General features: G+C 36.5%; 1 protein-coding gene across 1 annotated transcript in view; it reads right to left on the bottom strand.

The window, feature by feature from the left end:
* Positions 1–1,435: 1,435 nt before the first annotated feature.
* The window catches only part of SBF2 (SET binding factor 2), a 230,777-nt gene continuing 214,012 nt past the window's right edge, over positions 1,436–18,200 (bottom strand). Inside the window, exons 35-42 of the mRNA XM_066320756.1 lie at positions 13,678–13,804; positions 12,709–12,836; positions 11,950–12,183; positions 7,657–7,761; positions 6,411–6,604; positions 5,879–5,966; positions 4,294–4,425; positions 1,436–4,011 (exon numbers count right to left, since the gene is read on the bottom strand). Coding sequence (XP_066176853.1) covers positions 3,913–4,011; positions 4,294–4,425; positions 5,879–5,966; positions 6,411–6,604; positions 7,657–7,761; positions 11,950–12,183; positions 12,709–12,836; positions 13,678–13,804 — 1,107 coding nt within the window. The 3' untranslated portion in view covers positions 1,436–3,912. The remainder of the gene's footprint in view (positions 4,012–4,293; positions 4,426–5,878; positions 5,967–6,410; positions 6,605–7,656; positions 7,762–11,949; positions 12,184–12,708; positions 12,837–13,677; positions 13,805–18,200) is intronic.

Raw genomic sequence — 18,200 nt, 5'->3', positions numbered from 1 at the left:
TTTTACAGATCAAAGTACCAGCTCTCTGTGAAGCTCCTAAAAGACACTTAAACACAACATCTTCACCCAAGAGTAGACAATGGAAAAAACTGAAAACGTGCCAAAATTAAGCAACATTTCCAATTCATAAGTGTGCACATTCTGACTTCTAAGCAAAATTCGAAGAGGAAGGAAGAATCTTGAACTACACGATGCAAGCTGAAACCGAACAAAACTTAATTTCCCACTGGATGTTGACTGGTAAGTGAAGAGAGGAAACAATAGTGAACTTGTAGCATCCTTATTGACAGTCAATTAATTAAAAATCAGATGTGATAAAACTCCAAGATGAAAATTTCCTGAATGAGAACGTGGATGCTACCACTGGCCTTGGCTTGCACAGAAGCCAAAATTGGGGAAGAAACTGATCCAATACAGACAAACCCCCAGAAAGAAGGTGTGACAGTGGTACTCAGCATGAACCTCGGCATAACTGGGGAACGGGTAGATTAATTCCAGTTTTCTGACTCTCCAAAGCAACCACAGGATAATCATGAACAGACAAAATATTTGGATGATCACAAATATGAAAAATGAGAAATGTGGCGCAGCCACTTCAATATACTCCAAGAATATTACAGGGTGAAATGGCAAAATGACAGTATTTGGACAAGATCACCGCATTTTTGTTATGTCTGAAATTCACAAAATATCAGATACAAATAATGTGTGTGGGATGTGACACAAAATTTTGAACATTTGTTCTTGGGTCTGTTAGCTGTTTGTGTACCATTACATAACCAGTGACCCACATGTGTGGCATGCTAAGTATTTTATTTTTTTGTGTAGTAATTCTAAGGCTCCATCAAAAGAAAGAGGTTTTATAGAAAACACTTGTTAGATAGGACAGAGAAATCATTGATATAATACCCCAGTAACAACTCTTCAAAGCCTAAACTCGCTTCATTCCTCCACCTACGCCGTGGATGTTTTGTTACTGAACACAGAAAAGGGCAAACAATCCTCTCCCCTTATGTCAGACCTGTAATGTTGTAATTCTCTCTTCTACAGTAGGAATGTTGTGATACACAGTGTGGGAATAGTGATGTGACACAGCAGAGGGAGCACACTGCTCATCTCCAACTCCTGGGTGGATTTTTCTAGAAAATTTTCGTGGAATATGAAGTTGAGTCCCTTTGTACACAGCATTTTTCCCCAACAAATTCTGGGTTACTAATTCTCTGCTGCTGCTGCTACTGCTACAATTCAACAAACTGGCAAATCCTGTAGCTTCAGCTATGCTGGCTTGTCCACATTTTTGTAAGTTTCTGTTGGAACCTTCATTTTGCAGAGGAGAGACCTCCAGGGACAACACAAACTTTGTGTCTTCATACCGAGAGCCTTTTTCTACCCCCTCCTTGTATATTCCTTACACAGACACCACAAACACCACGTCTCTCATTTCAGCTTTTATTTGGGTATTTTTAAGTTAAGTTGCTCAAGTCCATTTTCCATCAATACAGACACTAAAAACTGAGATCAACATTTAAGGCAACATCAGCATCCATGCCAAGCTCAATAATGCAAACCACGTCCTCTAAGCACCACAGCATCCCAGAAGTGCCACAGGTCCCCCACCTCTGTCACACGTTCCCTTTCCCTTTGGACTCTGCTGTCCCACACAACACTCAGGAATTCCATTGAGATGTACAGTCTCAAGACCTTGCCATTTTTTTTTAATAGTTTCTTCTTTAGGAACTAGATAATTTTTGCATAAGGTGGTATGAGTGAGACACGTCTCATGGTGAAAGTATGCAGTTGACTCATGTTGGCGATACCATACAGAACCTTTACATTTAAAAAATATATTTAACATCATTATTCAATGACTTTAGTATGAACATTACATGTTTTTAGCCTTTTGGTAAAGGCTATACATTGAGACTGTTAGAATGATAATTTCGCTTTAAATTCTGATTTCTTTAGTGTTACTGTTGACAAGTGTTTGAGTTAGGGATGCCCAAGTGCAACTTTTAGGTAAGAATATTTACAAGTATACAAAAGACCACACAGTTTTGAATACACCCACTATTCTTAATACAGAGTAAATAAGGATTTGTCTTGTGTCCGCAGAATATTTCAACAGGTGGGTCTTGCTTTTCTTCTCTTTTACAGTAAAAGGAAAGTTTTTGCTTTTCCTTAAGGAGTGTATTTATTACAAGATGGTTAGCATACATATATCACATAACATACAAGCATTAAAATTAACCAGTTACAAAATAAGCAGTGGTATGTATATCTTCATATAACCTAAGAACAGGATCAGTATTTTACAAAGTACATATAAAAGTACTTGATATACAAAGAAAAATACAAATGTGCAAACACCATTGTCACAGGTGGAAATTCGTCAATTGAAAAATGCTAGAAAAATCCTTCATATTTTTGTTTTGAAATTGCAAACGCATTAAAAACAGCTGCATTTCCTATTGTGTGTGGTGAGAAATCTATGTTCCTTTTTGACAAAACACATTAGTTATAAAAAAATCCACAAAGTTTAATAACTGAAAAATCTTGTAAGTATAGTCAGTTTGGTTAGGCTGACATTAAATTACAAGCAGAACATCTGGAAAAATGAGAAAATAGTGAATCATATATACAGACCTCTTGTAATATTAGTGTGCTATTTAACATATTAACATTTCAAAGTAAAAACAATGGCTTAATTACCTACGTATTCTACTCAGTCCTCATTATTTGTAGACTGTAAAATTTCAACTAATTTGGGGCTATTAAAAATGTTTCACCAGGATTTTAAGCAGAACAAACACAAGTTCATCAAAAGTAAAAATCTATAAACAGTCTTCCAATTAATGTGCAAAAAAATGTTTAAAAAGTATCAAATCACGACACCTCAAACTTGATTATGTACATATCTAACATCTGTAAATGCTGTTAACTAGCTAGTTTTGTTTTGTTCTGCTACAAATAACTTACCTCTGTCCTGCAAAATAGTCTGCATTGTAAAGATTTCAGTGCAAGTGCTTGCTTCATTGTTTAGTGCATTATCATGTTTGTTATTTTTTATTTTACAGTGAGCAGAACAGCATATAAATTAACACATACAACTCACACACAAGAGAGCCTTCATCTACTGAATTCCTAGTTTGTTGTTTTCCATTGCTCCAGGGTAGTGTCAGCCAGTTTTCTTCCATTTATCCCATTGGAATTGCAAACAGAATCTAAAATAAAAGTGCTATCTATGCTCTTCAGGTAATCCCTAGATTTTGAAATTCCATAACAACATTGCAGAAGCACCCAGCAGAGCACGAGATTAGAGAATGACCTGCACACTGAGAAGACACTTGAAAGTCTGGCATCAGGCAATTTCAATTTTTGGTCTTTAAAAATATTGACTGCTTATAAATATTGGCAACCTGGTGTGTATGTCGCTGGACTCACAAGCTCAATTAATTTATTTGTTTTTAGGAATTGTAGACATGTTCCCTCTTATTCATGGCTAGCTTGGAAATAAGAACATTCTGCTTAAAGATCTAAATAAAGCGAAAATACACTTCTGGTTGAAGGGAAAATTTCTACACATTCCTTTGGACAGGTTTCCTAACAGAAGAGCTCTGAAATGAGAAAACCAGGATCAGATGCTAGTGCAAATACAGCCCACTTTTATAGCTAGGAATTGTTCTGGAGGAAATTCAGGATAAATGCATTATTATTTTTCCAAGTCCTCCCTGTAGAAAAAAAAAATAGCAGTTACAGTGGTTATAATTATTAAACAGAAAAGAACTTATCATGAACTTTTATGGCTGAAATGTAAGGAAGGTGGGTTGTGTTGTCAGTAACATTCCAGAACTCAGTTTCTTCCAGGATGAGGTGCTTTAAATGAGACTTTCTCATGGAACATTTTTCTCCTTTCTATGCATCTGAAATGCAACTCTGGATCCTGTCCATCCATTGTTGAGCACTCTGTGCATCTTGGGCACAAAAGTTATACACACGTTTATTTGTCTTCAGCTGCAAAGGAAAAACAAGGGCACAAAGATGTCAGCACAAGGAAAAGAGAACCTGCAAACTCTAAATTGCAATGCTCAGTGTGCTTATTGAGTCTGAATGTAACAGTTTTGAACTGTTGCTGTTGAGAGTGATCCCAGCTACAATAAAATTTTTTATTGTCTTGAGATGGAACAACAGCTCCTTCCTAGCTCATACCTTCCTGCAGGACTGGAAGCAGGAGCTTAAAAACACCAAGGGAAGGAAGTTTCACATAAAGATCACATAAAGGGCAGATATACTTACATCAAAAAACGCCTTTTCACTGGCATGTTTTGGAGCTCCAATTGTTGGAGAAGCAGGAATCACAGTTTCCACTTCAGCGAGATCTATGTGTCCCTTACAGCTCGTATCCTCCCCAGAGTCATAGTATCGCAGCTGGAACACAAGAGAAAAAACCAATCCAGACACACTTTTAGATGGATCTTTCAGATTAATTCCCTTTTCCTGGATGCAGCCTGGGGGCATTGGCTGCTAAGGGTGGAAGGCACAAAAATTACTAGGAGCTGAGGAGGTGGGGGAAGAGCATTTTGTCCTCAGAGCTGCAGAGCAGAGAGGCAAATAGTCATGGATTGCTCTGGGCAGAGGACATGTGAAGCAGGAAAGCAGAACCATTTTTTCACTGATCATTATATAAAACTAAAACAAAAGCTTTACTTCACTGAGGCATTGATAGAGGCAATACTTCTCTGTATTTCAGATTTTAAAGTGATCAGCAGAAATTTAAGTGTAATTTTAGGTAATTATAAACCACAGAGAGAGTTCACATTTTCCTATACCGCACACAGAGGCTGAATGAAGTCTGAGCTTTTTTTATTTCCCCTCCTTACAAAGATACTTTGATATGGATATTAATCATTCTGTAAACCGAGTTTCAACATGCAAAAAAATTCCAAAAAAAGCCCCACAACAAAACCCTAACAAATTCCCATAAGCCAATGTAAAATAGCAACACTAACTTTCACAGCAAAAGTCAAACAGAACTCCAGCTAGGATTGACCTGTATTACTCCTGCGTCTATCATATTCAGAAGGTTATTTGGCTAGATAGAAAATGTAAAAGTATCTTTTTCTCCTGCAAAATGAACCTTTCCCCCTATAGATAAGATACATAGATAAGACATACAGAATATATTAGGAAGAATAATTTTAAACAGCCCATTTGTTGGTATTTACCACACTGATCTCAAAGTACTCAATTAGCATTTCAAGAGATGTCTGTCTTTATCCATATTACATATTTTTAACTGTATTGACTACAACAAATGAATACTTATCTAAACAAATGCATACAGGAGTCTAAGAAGTTATAACCCCCACTTTGTGTATTATTTGGCTCAGAATATTTTACTGCCTGATGACCCAACGTTATTAGAAGTACACAAGACCATAAATTTCTATTGCAGAATTCTGGCATACATTATAAATTGGATAAAAAGTTTAGAACAACAGATGCCTATTTTTGGTGCTCCTTTTTGTACAATAATTAGGTAGAACACCTATGAAAAATTTTCTTATTAAATTTACACTACTCTAACTAATCTAAAATGCTCCTATATATTTTTAAAATACTCTCATATATTTTTATAAAATACTCTGGCATATTTTTTTCTAGAAAATAAAAGGCAAAATACCAAAATCCCTCTGTCCACTCAGAATTCCGTGTCAGCTGCAAGATACCTAAGACAAACACTGATAGGTGGATGAATGATGTAGCACACATCACATTTGAAAATCATCATTACTAATACTGTTTGTAAGATCAATCTATACAAGCCCACTACACAGAAAAGGAGCAACACAACAATGAAAATTATCTGAAAAGGTTTTACCTGGTGTTTTGTCACATCCAGTACAAACCAACGGGGTTTCCAACCTTTTAGCAAAGCTCCTCTTTTGTAGAGCGTACCTTCAAAGGATCTGAGAGGGACAGAAAATACAGCAGCCTGTCATTCCATAATATGGATACTACTGAGAAATAAAACCCCCAAATCATACTTATTAAACACTTACCACATGCATATCAAACACTTGTTTCCTGCAGGAAAACCAGCAGATTTAAACCAATAGTTTAGCTATTGGTAACTGTGATACACGGATAAAACACTCTTTTAGTACTTTGGATGCATTAAATGTACAGCTACAATTTGCTTGTGCATCTAATGAAAGGGAAGGGTGAAGGATGCTGGTAGGAGACAGAGGCCCACCCAGCGAAGTATGAACTAAATGTAATCAAATCCAAAAAGAAGAAATAAGGTAGCCACAAAACATTCTGTGCACATGAAAGTTTCATTTCTTCCTAAGGCAGAGACTTGTACCAATCTAATAAAATATCCATAGATACTGTCTGATTATTCAGATTACCTATTTTCATCATTCTTTGATGTGAAATGATTGTACAGCGTTGTCGTTCTTCTGTCTACTCCATTAGAGGGAGAGATGCTTGAACTCTGCTCCTCGCCCAGCCCACTGTCAGGTATTTCCAGCAAAGACCTCTTCTGATAGGAATGTAGATTAGGTGACATCATCCCCGAGGAGCCAGAGGGATGTCTCCGGAGCTGAGAGAGAGGGAAACATAAGACAAAAGGTAATGCAATGTGTCTTGAATTGTGAGATGGTCTCAGTGCTGTACTGATAATAAATACATGGTACAACAGGGAAGTTGGGAACTACGGAGAGGCCAAAAAAAACCTTCCTAATACCAGGAAGAAGCCAGAGCAAGGGCAATTCCCTGCATTTCTTAGGCAGAAGGGTTCACAAGGTGTGAGAAATCAGTATTTCATAAAGCTTCATATATTCCAGTGACATAATACTGAACAATGTTTGCCTTGCTCTCTCAGAAGCATCTAAAACGGAACAGACATTTAGATACAATGAATTTCCCTGATTTCAAAGGGAAGGAAGGGGGAAAAGGAAAAACTACAACTTCCAAGAGCTACTTTATAGATCCCTGTCATTTTAGTAGAATCTCAATGACCTGGAACAAGAGGGATCCTGTATTTGGTCCTACTCTAAATGACAACACTCTACAGATAGAGTCTCGAACTTGTAACTCACTGTGCAAAGTTCAGAGGCCAAGCTCCCAAAAAGCACTATCTAGCATTATTGCTGGTGCACACAGAGAGCAAAGAGACAGCCTTTGACTTAGACAGTGTCTCTACTGTCAGCTCTTTTTGTTACCACGGTCAGGAATTGGAAACACAAGTGTGAATATTTCTTGTCTCAGAAACTGTAACACCATTTAGCCATGGAAATACCTTTACTTATCTCTGAGAATCTGTGATATCTTTTTGGCTACTTTCAGGAGAGCTTGCTTAGTACTTCAAGAATCTCTTAAATATATAAAACCAAACATTTGTGCAGTAGTAAAATGCTGATTTTATCTGTATGCCTTAAGCTACTCTGGAAAAGCAACTAGATAAACAGCACAAATAAAAATATATTTTTCAACATGAAGAAATAAAAGGCCAATATCATGGGTTAGAACAATGTATTCAGTTTTTCAAAAGCAGTATTTTACTCCAAGAAATACAGTGATTTTGTCAGTGCCTCAGGTAGCCTATACAGCAGGAATGCAATTATTCTATTGGACAAACTCTTTTCTACTTACATTGTCTTGTCTGGTGTCATCCTTTAGATTCATTTTGACCCTTTCCCACAAGAGCTGCCACCTCTCTGGGCTCTGATTTAATTTGCTTTCCAACCTTTCGATCTCCTGGAACAAGTAACAAGGGTTTCCTTAAGAATAAACATTTCTAACTGATCACTCCCTGGCAATCATTTTAAAACAACCGTTCTCTAGTCAACCTTTTCACCCAGTGAAGTTCAAAACCCTCCATCATAGGAGCTATAAACTGAGATCCATCAGAACCAGGAGTCAAAGGCACCCATGGACAGCATCACCCTGCATCACACTGCTCCTCCTGCATTTCCAGGTTGGAGGAGCCACCAGGCTTTCAGTCCTCCCCCAGCTCTCCTGAACACACAGAATTCAACACCCAGTGCCATAACAGAAACACAGCACTGATAAGGACAGGCTGTATTTTATGAAAATATTTACAAAGAACAGATTCTGTGCTGCGACACCAACATTGTGCATTGCCAATATTAACATTTACCCTGGTTTATAAAATATGATACAAAGCTGTAATAAAAGAAGGAAATGAAACAGAAAGATTTATTCAATTTGGATGCCAAACTGTAACAACATGTTCTTGTTCTGGAACTTGGGAATATGACCTATGTTGATAACCTCCAGTTAGGGTTATTTCCTGTTAATAAGACAGTGCAAAGTTAAGTAAAAAGAGTCAATTTTATGAGTTTATGTTTACTTGTGAACACTCATTGATACATTGTCAAGACTTTGAAGCATGGTCCATATTCCTTGCCATGCTTCATTTGTCCATTTTTACTTTCAACAACTAAATTGTTATGAAAATCTTCTTATTAATTAAATAAAATTAAAACTTCAATTTTGCAAATTCAATTAAGAATTAATAATGGAATAAAAATTTGCCACAGGACATAGGCTTCTCTTGCTATATAGAAGCCAACTAAACACCCAAGACATTTATTTTCAAAGTATAGAAAGTAAGTCTCTACTTACTTCTACCCTACCTAGTAATTAAAGTAGATTTCATAATATTGTCCAATTCCTATTGGTCTTTTGATTGAAAAATTTTTCGGGAAATCATTATTAATTTGAAAGGCAGAAAATTATTATACTTTTAAAGTAAGAAAACATTTTGATACAGAAATTAACTTCTGAACTAAATTTTGAAGTCGTAGGTGAAAATAAAGAGCCAGCATTTGGCAATGTAACGGGAACAAAATATTTTAACAAACTTTTCCTTGCTGAAGGTAAATTAGAAAACTCCAAAGTGAAACCAAATGTAAGAAATGTGGCTTAACAGCAAGAATCAAACAAGAAGCTTTAAATACTGAAGATAGCTGAAAGTCACCTATGCTGCCTTTCTGCTAAGAAATAAAACCAGAATACCTTTGTTTGGAGCATCTTCAGGTGGATAAAAAAGTAAGGAATGATGAACAAAAGCCAGACTAAAGCTTTCTCTAGATTACTTGTTTGCCTTTGAAAATGCTGAATGGAAAACACTTCTGGAGGCATAAAACTGAGCCAATTTACCAGACACTTTTTAAAGTAAAATCCTTTCCAAGTTGCTGCAAAAGGATATACACTCTTTATATCTCTAAGTTAGTCAGTTTAATCTGATCATTCTCTTTCTGCCCTACTCTTGACTTCTGAGTACGACTACTTCTCTGCAGAATCTGGAAGTAACTGAAACTTGTTACTTAGCAACTGGGTCACATTCCTTCTTTTTTGGCTCCACAGTGAGTAGTGCTTCCAGAATTTAAAATGAAAAACTTTCATGAAAAACTTTCAACCATCTCCTGTATATAAATTGAAATGTTGGGACTAAATTCTCCTTTAATAGACCCCATGTAAAAAAAACATACATAGCAATAAATCACTAAGATTTACTCTTGCCTCTTCAGTTTTAAATTTTAGGGAAAACAGCAGATTTTTTTTTCCCTTTCCATGTGTGGAATGGACTCTGAGTAGATGCATTTCTTTGTATGGAAAAAAAAAAATCTTTAAATTTATCTCTCTGGTTCATCTGCTGTTGTCCAGGCTTACAGGAGGAGAAATATATATATATATATAGAGAGAGAAAGGTTATAACAAATTCAATAATGAGAATATCCATTTCCTGCAATTAATAACAAGCAATTAGCATTACTGTGCCTTCCAGAAGATCTGCTAAATAACCTGCTTTGGAATATATGAATGCTAGAAACAGGAGCTACATCTGCAGCAGCTCCAGAACTCTGGAGACTGATCCCCTCTTCTGCTCCACAATGTGTCTGAATGCACACAGGTTCATTTCTCACAATTCTTACAAGTACCAGAATCTGATCCACTCTTGTAAGAAGAGCACCACATTCTACCACGAAAATTCTGAATTAAGGCACTCAATAACTTCCCTGTTTCAGCTTCACATCCTGAAGTCCACTATCTAGTTTTCAATTGAAAAAGATCTTTAGAACAAACAAATTTGGGCTTATCATTATAAACTAAGTGAGGATCAATCTTCCCCAGTAATTTACGATGCTAAATATGGTCTCAGTCGAAACATTTTTCGGATACCAACACATTCTCAGTGGATTTATGATTAAAGAGAGGTCTTTCTCCTATATCAGCAATAGCCCTAAATTAACAACTTGTTTTAAAAGAGCGTTCACTTTGCTTTTTAAACTTAGAAGAATATTTTTCTAACCTTTATACAACCTCTCAAAAGTTTTCCACATGTTCCCTCCATTGCTATCTTTTATTACTATAATCTAATTCACAAATAACATTTAAACTCTACAAAACCTGACCCACATATCTTTAGCCTATAATATGGCTAATTTCCCTGTTATATGGCAGTTTCTCACAGCTGTGGATATGGATAGTCTGGCATCTACCCCGGGAAGAAATGCAGGAGAACATGGTTGTATTCCTGATGTGCTTCTGGCCTCTGGTTACCTGGTATAAAAGCTCTCTGTGCTTTGCTGAAGAATCCCCAAAATGACCCCTGCTGAGAGGCTGTTCTTTCTTTGCTTCTGGGGAGTTAAAAGCTTTGAGAAGCTCTGACTTTTTTGAATCAAGGGGGGTTTTCCATGAGATTCTCTTTATTTATTATTATTTTTTTTAATCCCTGTGTTCGATCAATCAGGATCAGAAGGAGCAGGCCAAAAGGAATTTGAGGAATGTGCCAGAATAAAAGCTAACTGTCTATCAAAATCTTCAATGACTTATTCATCCTTTCAGAAGCTTCCTGCATTAAGTCTTGCTAAAAATCATCTTTGATTCAGGAGAATTGGGGGCCTACAGCATATCCTGATTTTCCAAGCATTGCTATACAGGGGTTCATAATGCCAGCTTCAATGTAAACTGAAGTCTGCAAAGAATTTTCAAAATAGTGCACACAGGGATGTGTATCTGGACATACAAGTCCAGATCTGGCTTGAAACAAAGGAAATGAGGAATGCCCCTGTCATTTTCCTGCACTATCAATTATGATGATAACCAAATGTTAGGCTGTTAATTAATTATAATCAACAAGCATCTTCATCTCTAAGAGAAGACAGATGTTAAATCACTCTAAATAACTACAACAATGATGACAATTGGATCATTTTTCATCTTCTAATGAAGAAAGGACAAAATCTAAGCAGCCTAAGTGAGCCCAAACAAGAAAAAGCCAAAATAAAGCATCTATTTTGAGTACCAAAATATTCTGAAGACTCTAAATTTATCAGTTTGGTTCTAGTAAACAGGAATAAAGTAAGAGCAATCATGGCAAGCTCTTTTGACAGATGTGGGCCAAGACGTTCAGTTTATGTTTGTGTATCTGCTTCCCAATTGTTAAAATCAACAAGTGTCAGATTCTATTTTCTGATCTGTCCAAGAATCTGGGTCATTATTTTACCACATACCTATTTCAAAATTAGTAGAAAGAGGTCAAGAAAGCAAGATTCACCATTTGCCCAAATAAAAAGAGCTGTTCTTACATTTCCTACAAAAGGCAACATAAAACTTAATTTATTCTTCAAAACAGACAGAGAAAAAATGAATCCACGAGGAGTTTTTGACTACAATTAAAGCACACACCCAGGGAAGTCTGCATTCAGAACAACATCAGCTTTGCAGGAAGTCTGATTCCCAGAACCACCACCACATCTCTTGATCAGCCAGTCAGTCTTACCAAAGACTTATTTTGACATCTATCATGATCCTTTTAAGAACAGTACATCTGTAAGGCAATAACTTCAATAAAAAGTAAATATGAGTTTCATGAGCAGAAGAGAACTCACTGTTCTGTGCAACACAAGTACTCACATTTAAAAGGCTGGTGATGGCATCAGGCTGTATTCTTTTTACATCATCATAACATGGCCACACTATTTTCCTCTTAGTCTGAGAGACTGAACCATCTGTTTGGTCATTTTCTTCTGAAACACTGCATTTTGCAGGGGCCATGGTCCAATCATAGGAAGGACCCGTAGCCAAAATCTCTTCCACATAATAATCCCACTTTTTGAGGCTGGATATATTTACATTTGGCCTCAGTGCCTATTTGAAACAAAGAGTCATTATAATGACATAAAGGAAGCCTTTGAATTTAAGATTTACAACACAATACCTGTATTTTCCAGGTTATTCTAAATTGAATTCTACAATGGTGAGTGTACTCTGAATTTTCTAAAATTATTCAAGACACAGCCCAGCCTATGGGACAGACATTATCATATAAGACAGAGACGTAGATAATGTGATTCAATCAGATTGTTATGAAATGTATCCCATTATGACTCTAAAGTCAGTTCCCCTTTAAAGACTATTTTAATAATAATTCATATAATTTAATGAAATCAAACAAGGAATCTCACTTAGTTCACCAGGATGCATGAATACATTTTCCAGAATTTGGCCCTTTTAATTACATTTCCATGGCTTTCAGATACTGCTCCAATCAATCAGGTAGGATCAATTTTGTCCACCAAATACTTAACTTGGTTCAGAACAATTAAAATACCAAAATGTATTCAAGGAATCACTCAGAATAACAAACCACCTGAATTTTAACAAAGATCATACCTCAGTTTCAGCAGGGGCATAGAGGTAATTGAAGAAAATAGGGCTCCTTTTGTGCATCTTTTCAATGCATTCCCAAATACAAATTCCTTTTTTGGCATGTTTATCTCCTTTATCTTCAAACAATGTCCCTGGGGAAAAGAGCAGCACAAAGGTGGCTTTATGACAATGCTCAACAAATACTAAAGCACAGCCTAAAGGAATTTCAGAGACTGAAGCTATAACGAACTCTACCATCAAATGCCACTGCAACAGGAAATAAATAAAGAAGATAAATAATAGAAATTAACTCTCTTTTAAATAACATGGTTGCTCAAGTCTAATCTGCCCCACAACTACAACAGTTTTTAAGAAAAGCATTGAAATTGATCCTATGCCATGAGAAGCAGCCCACAAAGCACAGAAATTTGGGGCATGTTTCAGGGGACAAGTCCCAAGAACAGCCTCAGCTGTGGTTATGGAGCCTCAGTAAGATGGCTCTGAGGGGAGCTAAGGCTTGGAACCTGTAAGGTTGCACATGACAGATGGAGTAAAACAGAAAATATAAAAAGAGAAACACTGAAGATAATGCAAGAGGAAGAAGTGGGAGGTAATCGATGGAAAGGCTTTTCTTTCTTGAATCTTTACGCACTCTCTGATGGACTCACAGAGACTTTGTTTCTGTTAAAAGAAGGGATTCAGTAGGGAAGGTGGAACTACATGGGAAAATTGCTAAAAAAACCCTGAGGCGTGGCTCTAATCCACTTTCTCACAGGGTCATCAGAGGCATGGCTCAGGAATCACTGATGCAGAAAATACTACATGTTCTTCATCTCCATTTCGCTTTCTAGATCTGAAATGTAATTCCTTATGTGGTCACCACGCAGCTACTGTGAGCATCTTAACCCAGGCAAAGTTTTGTAGACCAAATACTGAGGAGAAAAATATCAACAACTACAAAAGCAATAGGCAATACACAAAGATCACACATACCATGTTCTAGTCTTTCATAATCTGAATCCAGAAGGAATGTTTTAAATCGATTGGATATGTGATGAAAAGCCAGAAACTTCAGATAATACTGATTGAACTCAAACTCTGTCGGGTATTGGTTATGAATCTAAAAAATAAAATCAAAGAAAAGAAAAGAAAAAAAAAAAAAAAGAAAAAAGTGGATATTGAGGGATAATACAAATAGATATGTAAGAAATAATAAAGTGAAATGACAGCAAAACAACTCCCCCATGAATGCTGAAAACAAATAGCAAATGTCACAAAAATCCTTCTAACATTTTGTTCTAGAATATCCTTTTGCTAAATAAATTCATGTATTGTCTATGCTGCAAAAACATTTCAGAGCAGATAGAGTGAACTGTGTAACAAGCAGTATTATACTCTGTACAAACCCCACGATTCTTCCAGGAAATGCATCTGGATATAAACCTCCTAGGATAATTCTTGAGTCACCACCATGTGACTTCACAGGTGAAGATGCTACTCCTGGATGTGGCTGGAATTCAAATTTCAACTGAAAGGTTTCACGTTGGATTTCTTGCTATTGCTCAGAACCCCACGAGGCAGAGAAGTACAGAGACAACGCTGCAAATGACATCCCATTACCACTCCTGAAACAGCCAATTTCTCACGTACTTACTAGTTACAGAAATTTCTTCCTTTTCAAAATACAACCCAAAATACTAGAACATGAAAAAAACCCCACACTGAGGAGGTGCCCTGCTATTATTCTTTTAAAACAGTAAAAATCCACGTCACTACTTAAATTGTTACCCATGTAAGTCTGTGAGTCTGCCTAATTCAGTGAATGTCTCCAAAATGAGATAGGAGCTGGTATTTATTTAAGAAAGCTATACAACATTGTCAGATTGTGAAATGGCTGGTTTATCACAGCTGCTTATTTTTGTCATAAAGAGGCTGGTGTAAGATTTTAAGCATGAAGTTTAATATTCATGGCAAAAAAAAATTTAGCATTAGTTACTGATATTTATACTTCATATCCACATAAAATGAAAGATTCTAAAAATCTTGGTGAGAGAGTGCTTGGAGAAATTTCATACATTAATTTAGAATTTACTCTTCCAATAAGTTTATGACTCAGGGTCTTCATTTTCATAAAAAACACAGCAATTAACTGAAAATTCCTAATTGCAGTGGAAATGAGTACAGCTTGCAATTGAAAAAGAAACTGCTGACTGAATTTCACATCTGAAGTCCCACTGTGCTCTGTCTAGCTCCACACCAAACCTGTAATATACCTTCAGCTCTGCAATCGACCCATGTCTTGTCTTTTTCATTCCCACCACTCATTTTTCCATTCTAATTCCCATTTTCTCTCTAATCTCTTACCAGTTTCTCTCTTAACTGGTCAGTTACTCAGTGGGGTTTTTTAAGTACTGATGGGACTGTTATTGAAGCTGCTTACTTTTAGATTTCCATATAGACCAGCTAAATAAAGGGGGGAAAAGGTGTTTAGCAAGAAGAGGTTTTCTACTGAACCTACAGCAGTGACAGGAAAATCCCTTGAAAGGACCTATAATTATCCACACAGTGTTTCAGTCAGAGAATTTGTTGTTATTGTATCTCAATATTACCTTGAGGCTGGGCATTTAAAGTGCTAAGAAACTTTCAGATATGTCAGTTCAATGTACCAACTCTTATTTAGTCCCCATTTTCCCCCCTGATACAAATACTACATTCCGGCACTAATTTGTAAGACTAAAGTAGAGGAATTTTTTTTCCTATAATAAATTCAGGACTTCAGTTTTACAGACAAATTAAATACTTTGCTCTATTTCTTAAGAAGAGATTTTTTTCCTGTATCTTCTTTAGACATATTTTCTCCTTGTGTTAGGAGAAGTTTTTTTTAATATACTCTAAGAAGGAAAGGCAACATTCTGCTATTTGACATGAAATATATACAGGGTCTTAACTTCTACTTATGGTCCAACAATTATTTTAATACATGTAAGAGTTACAAGAACAAGCTGCTGATAAAATCCTGTCATCTAAATGTTGTGGGTGATTCCCTTTCTAAGATTTCTGGATACAGATATATTGTAATAACTGTAAGTTATTATAATATAATTTAATTTAAAGAAAAAACAACTGCAAAACATTTCTCTGATAGAGGTAAATAATGTCATAATTGTTGTTGTCTTAATCTCCATAATATATGAACATTTAAAATCCGATTAAGTATTATGATTAGAGAAACTCAGCATTTTGGAGTTCTTTTTAAAAGTACCATGTTCTCACTGAACTACCTTCTAAATGTATTTAATAATCTTAAAGATATATCAGCCTTCCTTAGTTTTCTAAAACATTTTTGGTTTTTAAATCAATTTTTACCTAGTATGAATGAGGAATATGGCACTCCAAAGGTCCTGGGCTGGTAATGGCAATGAGGCTATCCCTGCAAACCCTGGAATAACTGAGCACATCTCCCATGGGAGCAGCACTCACCTCCTCTTACACAGGGCGCTGTGACAGAGCTCCTCACTGAGCTTGAAAGATGTCAGCTCTAGAAAAATCATCCTGTTTTAATTATATTTAATAAATTACCAGCTAGATTCAGAAGAAAAATAAGAAAAAGCTTCCTCCCTGACATCACTTGCATAAACTCAGTCTCCTTAGAAGCAGGGAAAGTATCTGCCAGATGCTGCTATTGTGAAAGACTGATTTTGCATTAATAATTCAGCTGACACCTGGAGATATTGGCATAAACAATGACTTTTTATAAGATGATGCAGTTCTAATTTAGGAATCACTGCTTCATTTGTTTTTTCTGTATCTTTAGTTTAACCCATGACGTTTAATGCATGTACTGGCTCTGGTAATTTTCTTACTACACCTAGAATATGGATTCTAAAGGTTATAAAGACTGTGAAAGGACCAAGTGTTTGCTTCCAGTTAATGGGTAATTCTTAAAAACTGATCATAATATATTACACTTCAGGGTCAAGTTGCAATCTAATTGGATTCTGTAGTTGTGTAACAATTTGCACAGAAGCCAATGGAACTTGACAAAAAATTTCAAGTACAGATGCTGAGAAAACTTATTTTTTATGGCAAATTCATATGAAATTTCAACCTATAATTTGACTTCAAAATCAATTTCCCTAGAAATTACAACCACAGTGTTAGAATTTGGTAACTCAATACCATGCCATCATCACGAGTTAGAAGAATAATCGAACTCTAGTTCTAGAAAAGTTACTCAGAATTGCATTTTCCAGGGGACTGTAGGTCATTTAGCTTACAATAATTATCTATATTAGACTGATTATGCATCCCATGCCCTGTCTGGGATGAAGATATACTGGGTAAAACAATTATAACCCCTACATGGACCTCTCTTTCCTTATAAGAAATTACTGTGTCCTTCAGATGGACAAACTGAACCGCTTCTAATGGTCTTTTCAACCATTCTCCCCAACATTTTGGCTGGGAAAAGCAGGCAGGCTCCCAAGAAGGCCTGAGCTCAGACTGGAAGGGTGCTGTCTCCAGCAGAGCAGCAGAGAATAGCTGCTGATGGGGAGCAGGAGGTGCTGGTCCTGCTGCCACAGCTGTACCCAGGGCATGTGCACACACTTCAACTCACAGAGCAGAAAATGCACCTCTCTCTTGAAAATGTACCTGCTAATAACCTGTACACTTCATGAGATAGTGACACACACCAAAGCTGCTGCCTGAGGTGAATTACAAAGATAATGTTCTTGTGTTTCCTTGACACATTCACATTCATGCAGCCGGAGGCAAAACGGTACCTGACAGGTGGCAACAACAGGGATTTATCACACGTTGAGTTTCATTCTAACTTTTAAAGGTGGGATGATTATGATCCACTATTCCATGTCCTTAGAACTGCAGATTTTGTTAAACATAACCTAAAGAAAAACCAAGACTTCTGCCATGAGGAAAACATGGTCTATTTTATTTCATAGACAATAAGCCCGAATCCTTGAATTTAATTTTGAGCTTTCTTTTGGATAACCCATTTGTTTCCAAAATCTGTGTCATCTCTGAATCACTTGAGGAAGAAACACTGCTCGGGTATGTGTGGATAATTTCCTTGTAATGACAACTTTCTAAGATTTATTACAGTAAAACTGAAGCGAAGTGTTTCCAGGGGCAGAAACAGGATGTAGGCTACGTCTACATTAGCAAGTCATCAGGAGCAACCCAGAGCAGACAAACAGACTGAAGCAGCTGCTGCTGAGGTCCCTGCAGCCATAATACACATCTGTGGATTTACCTGGACTAGACTTAGTCCAGTTGAGTGCATGATTTCACTTTACATTGATGAGCCAAATGGTTTTAAGCTAAGTGACAAATTATTGGTGAAGGTTTAAATTTTTCCCCCAAAAAATCTAGTACACATGCACCAGACCAGCACCAAAAAATGGTAAGGGGATATGCTGGAAGGATTCACTTCAAATTTACACCACTGCTTAAAATCAGGGGTAGGTTTACTCCATTCTACTAATGGATGGTGCTGT

The sequence above is a fragment of the Sylvia atricapilla genome, chromosome 6, assembly GCF_009819655.1.
Source record: "Sylvia atricapilla isolate bSylAtr1 chromosome 6, bSylAtr1.pri, whole genome shotgun sequence".
NCBI classification, from domain to species: Eukaryota; Metazoa; Chordata; class Aves; order Passeriformes; family Sylviidae; genus Sylvia; species Sylvia atricapilla.
The sequence above is the reverse complement of the archived record's forward strand: the minus strand, read 5'-3'. Positions and strand labels throughout refer to the sequence as shown.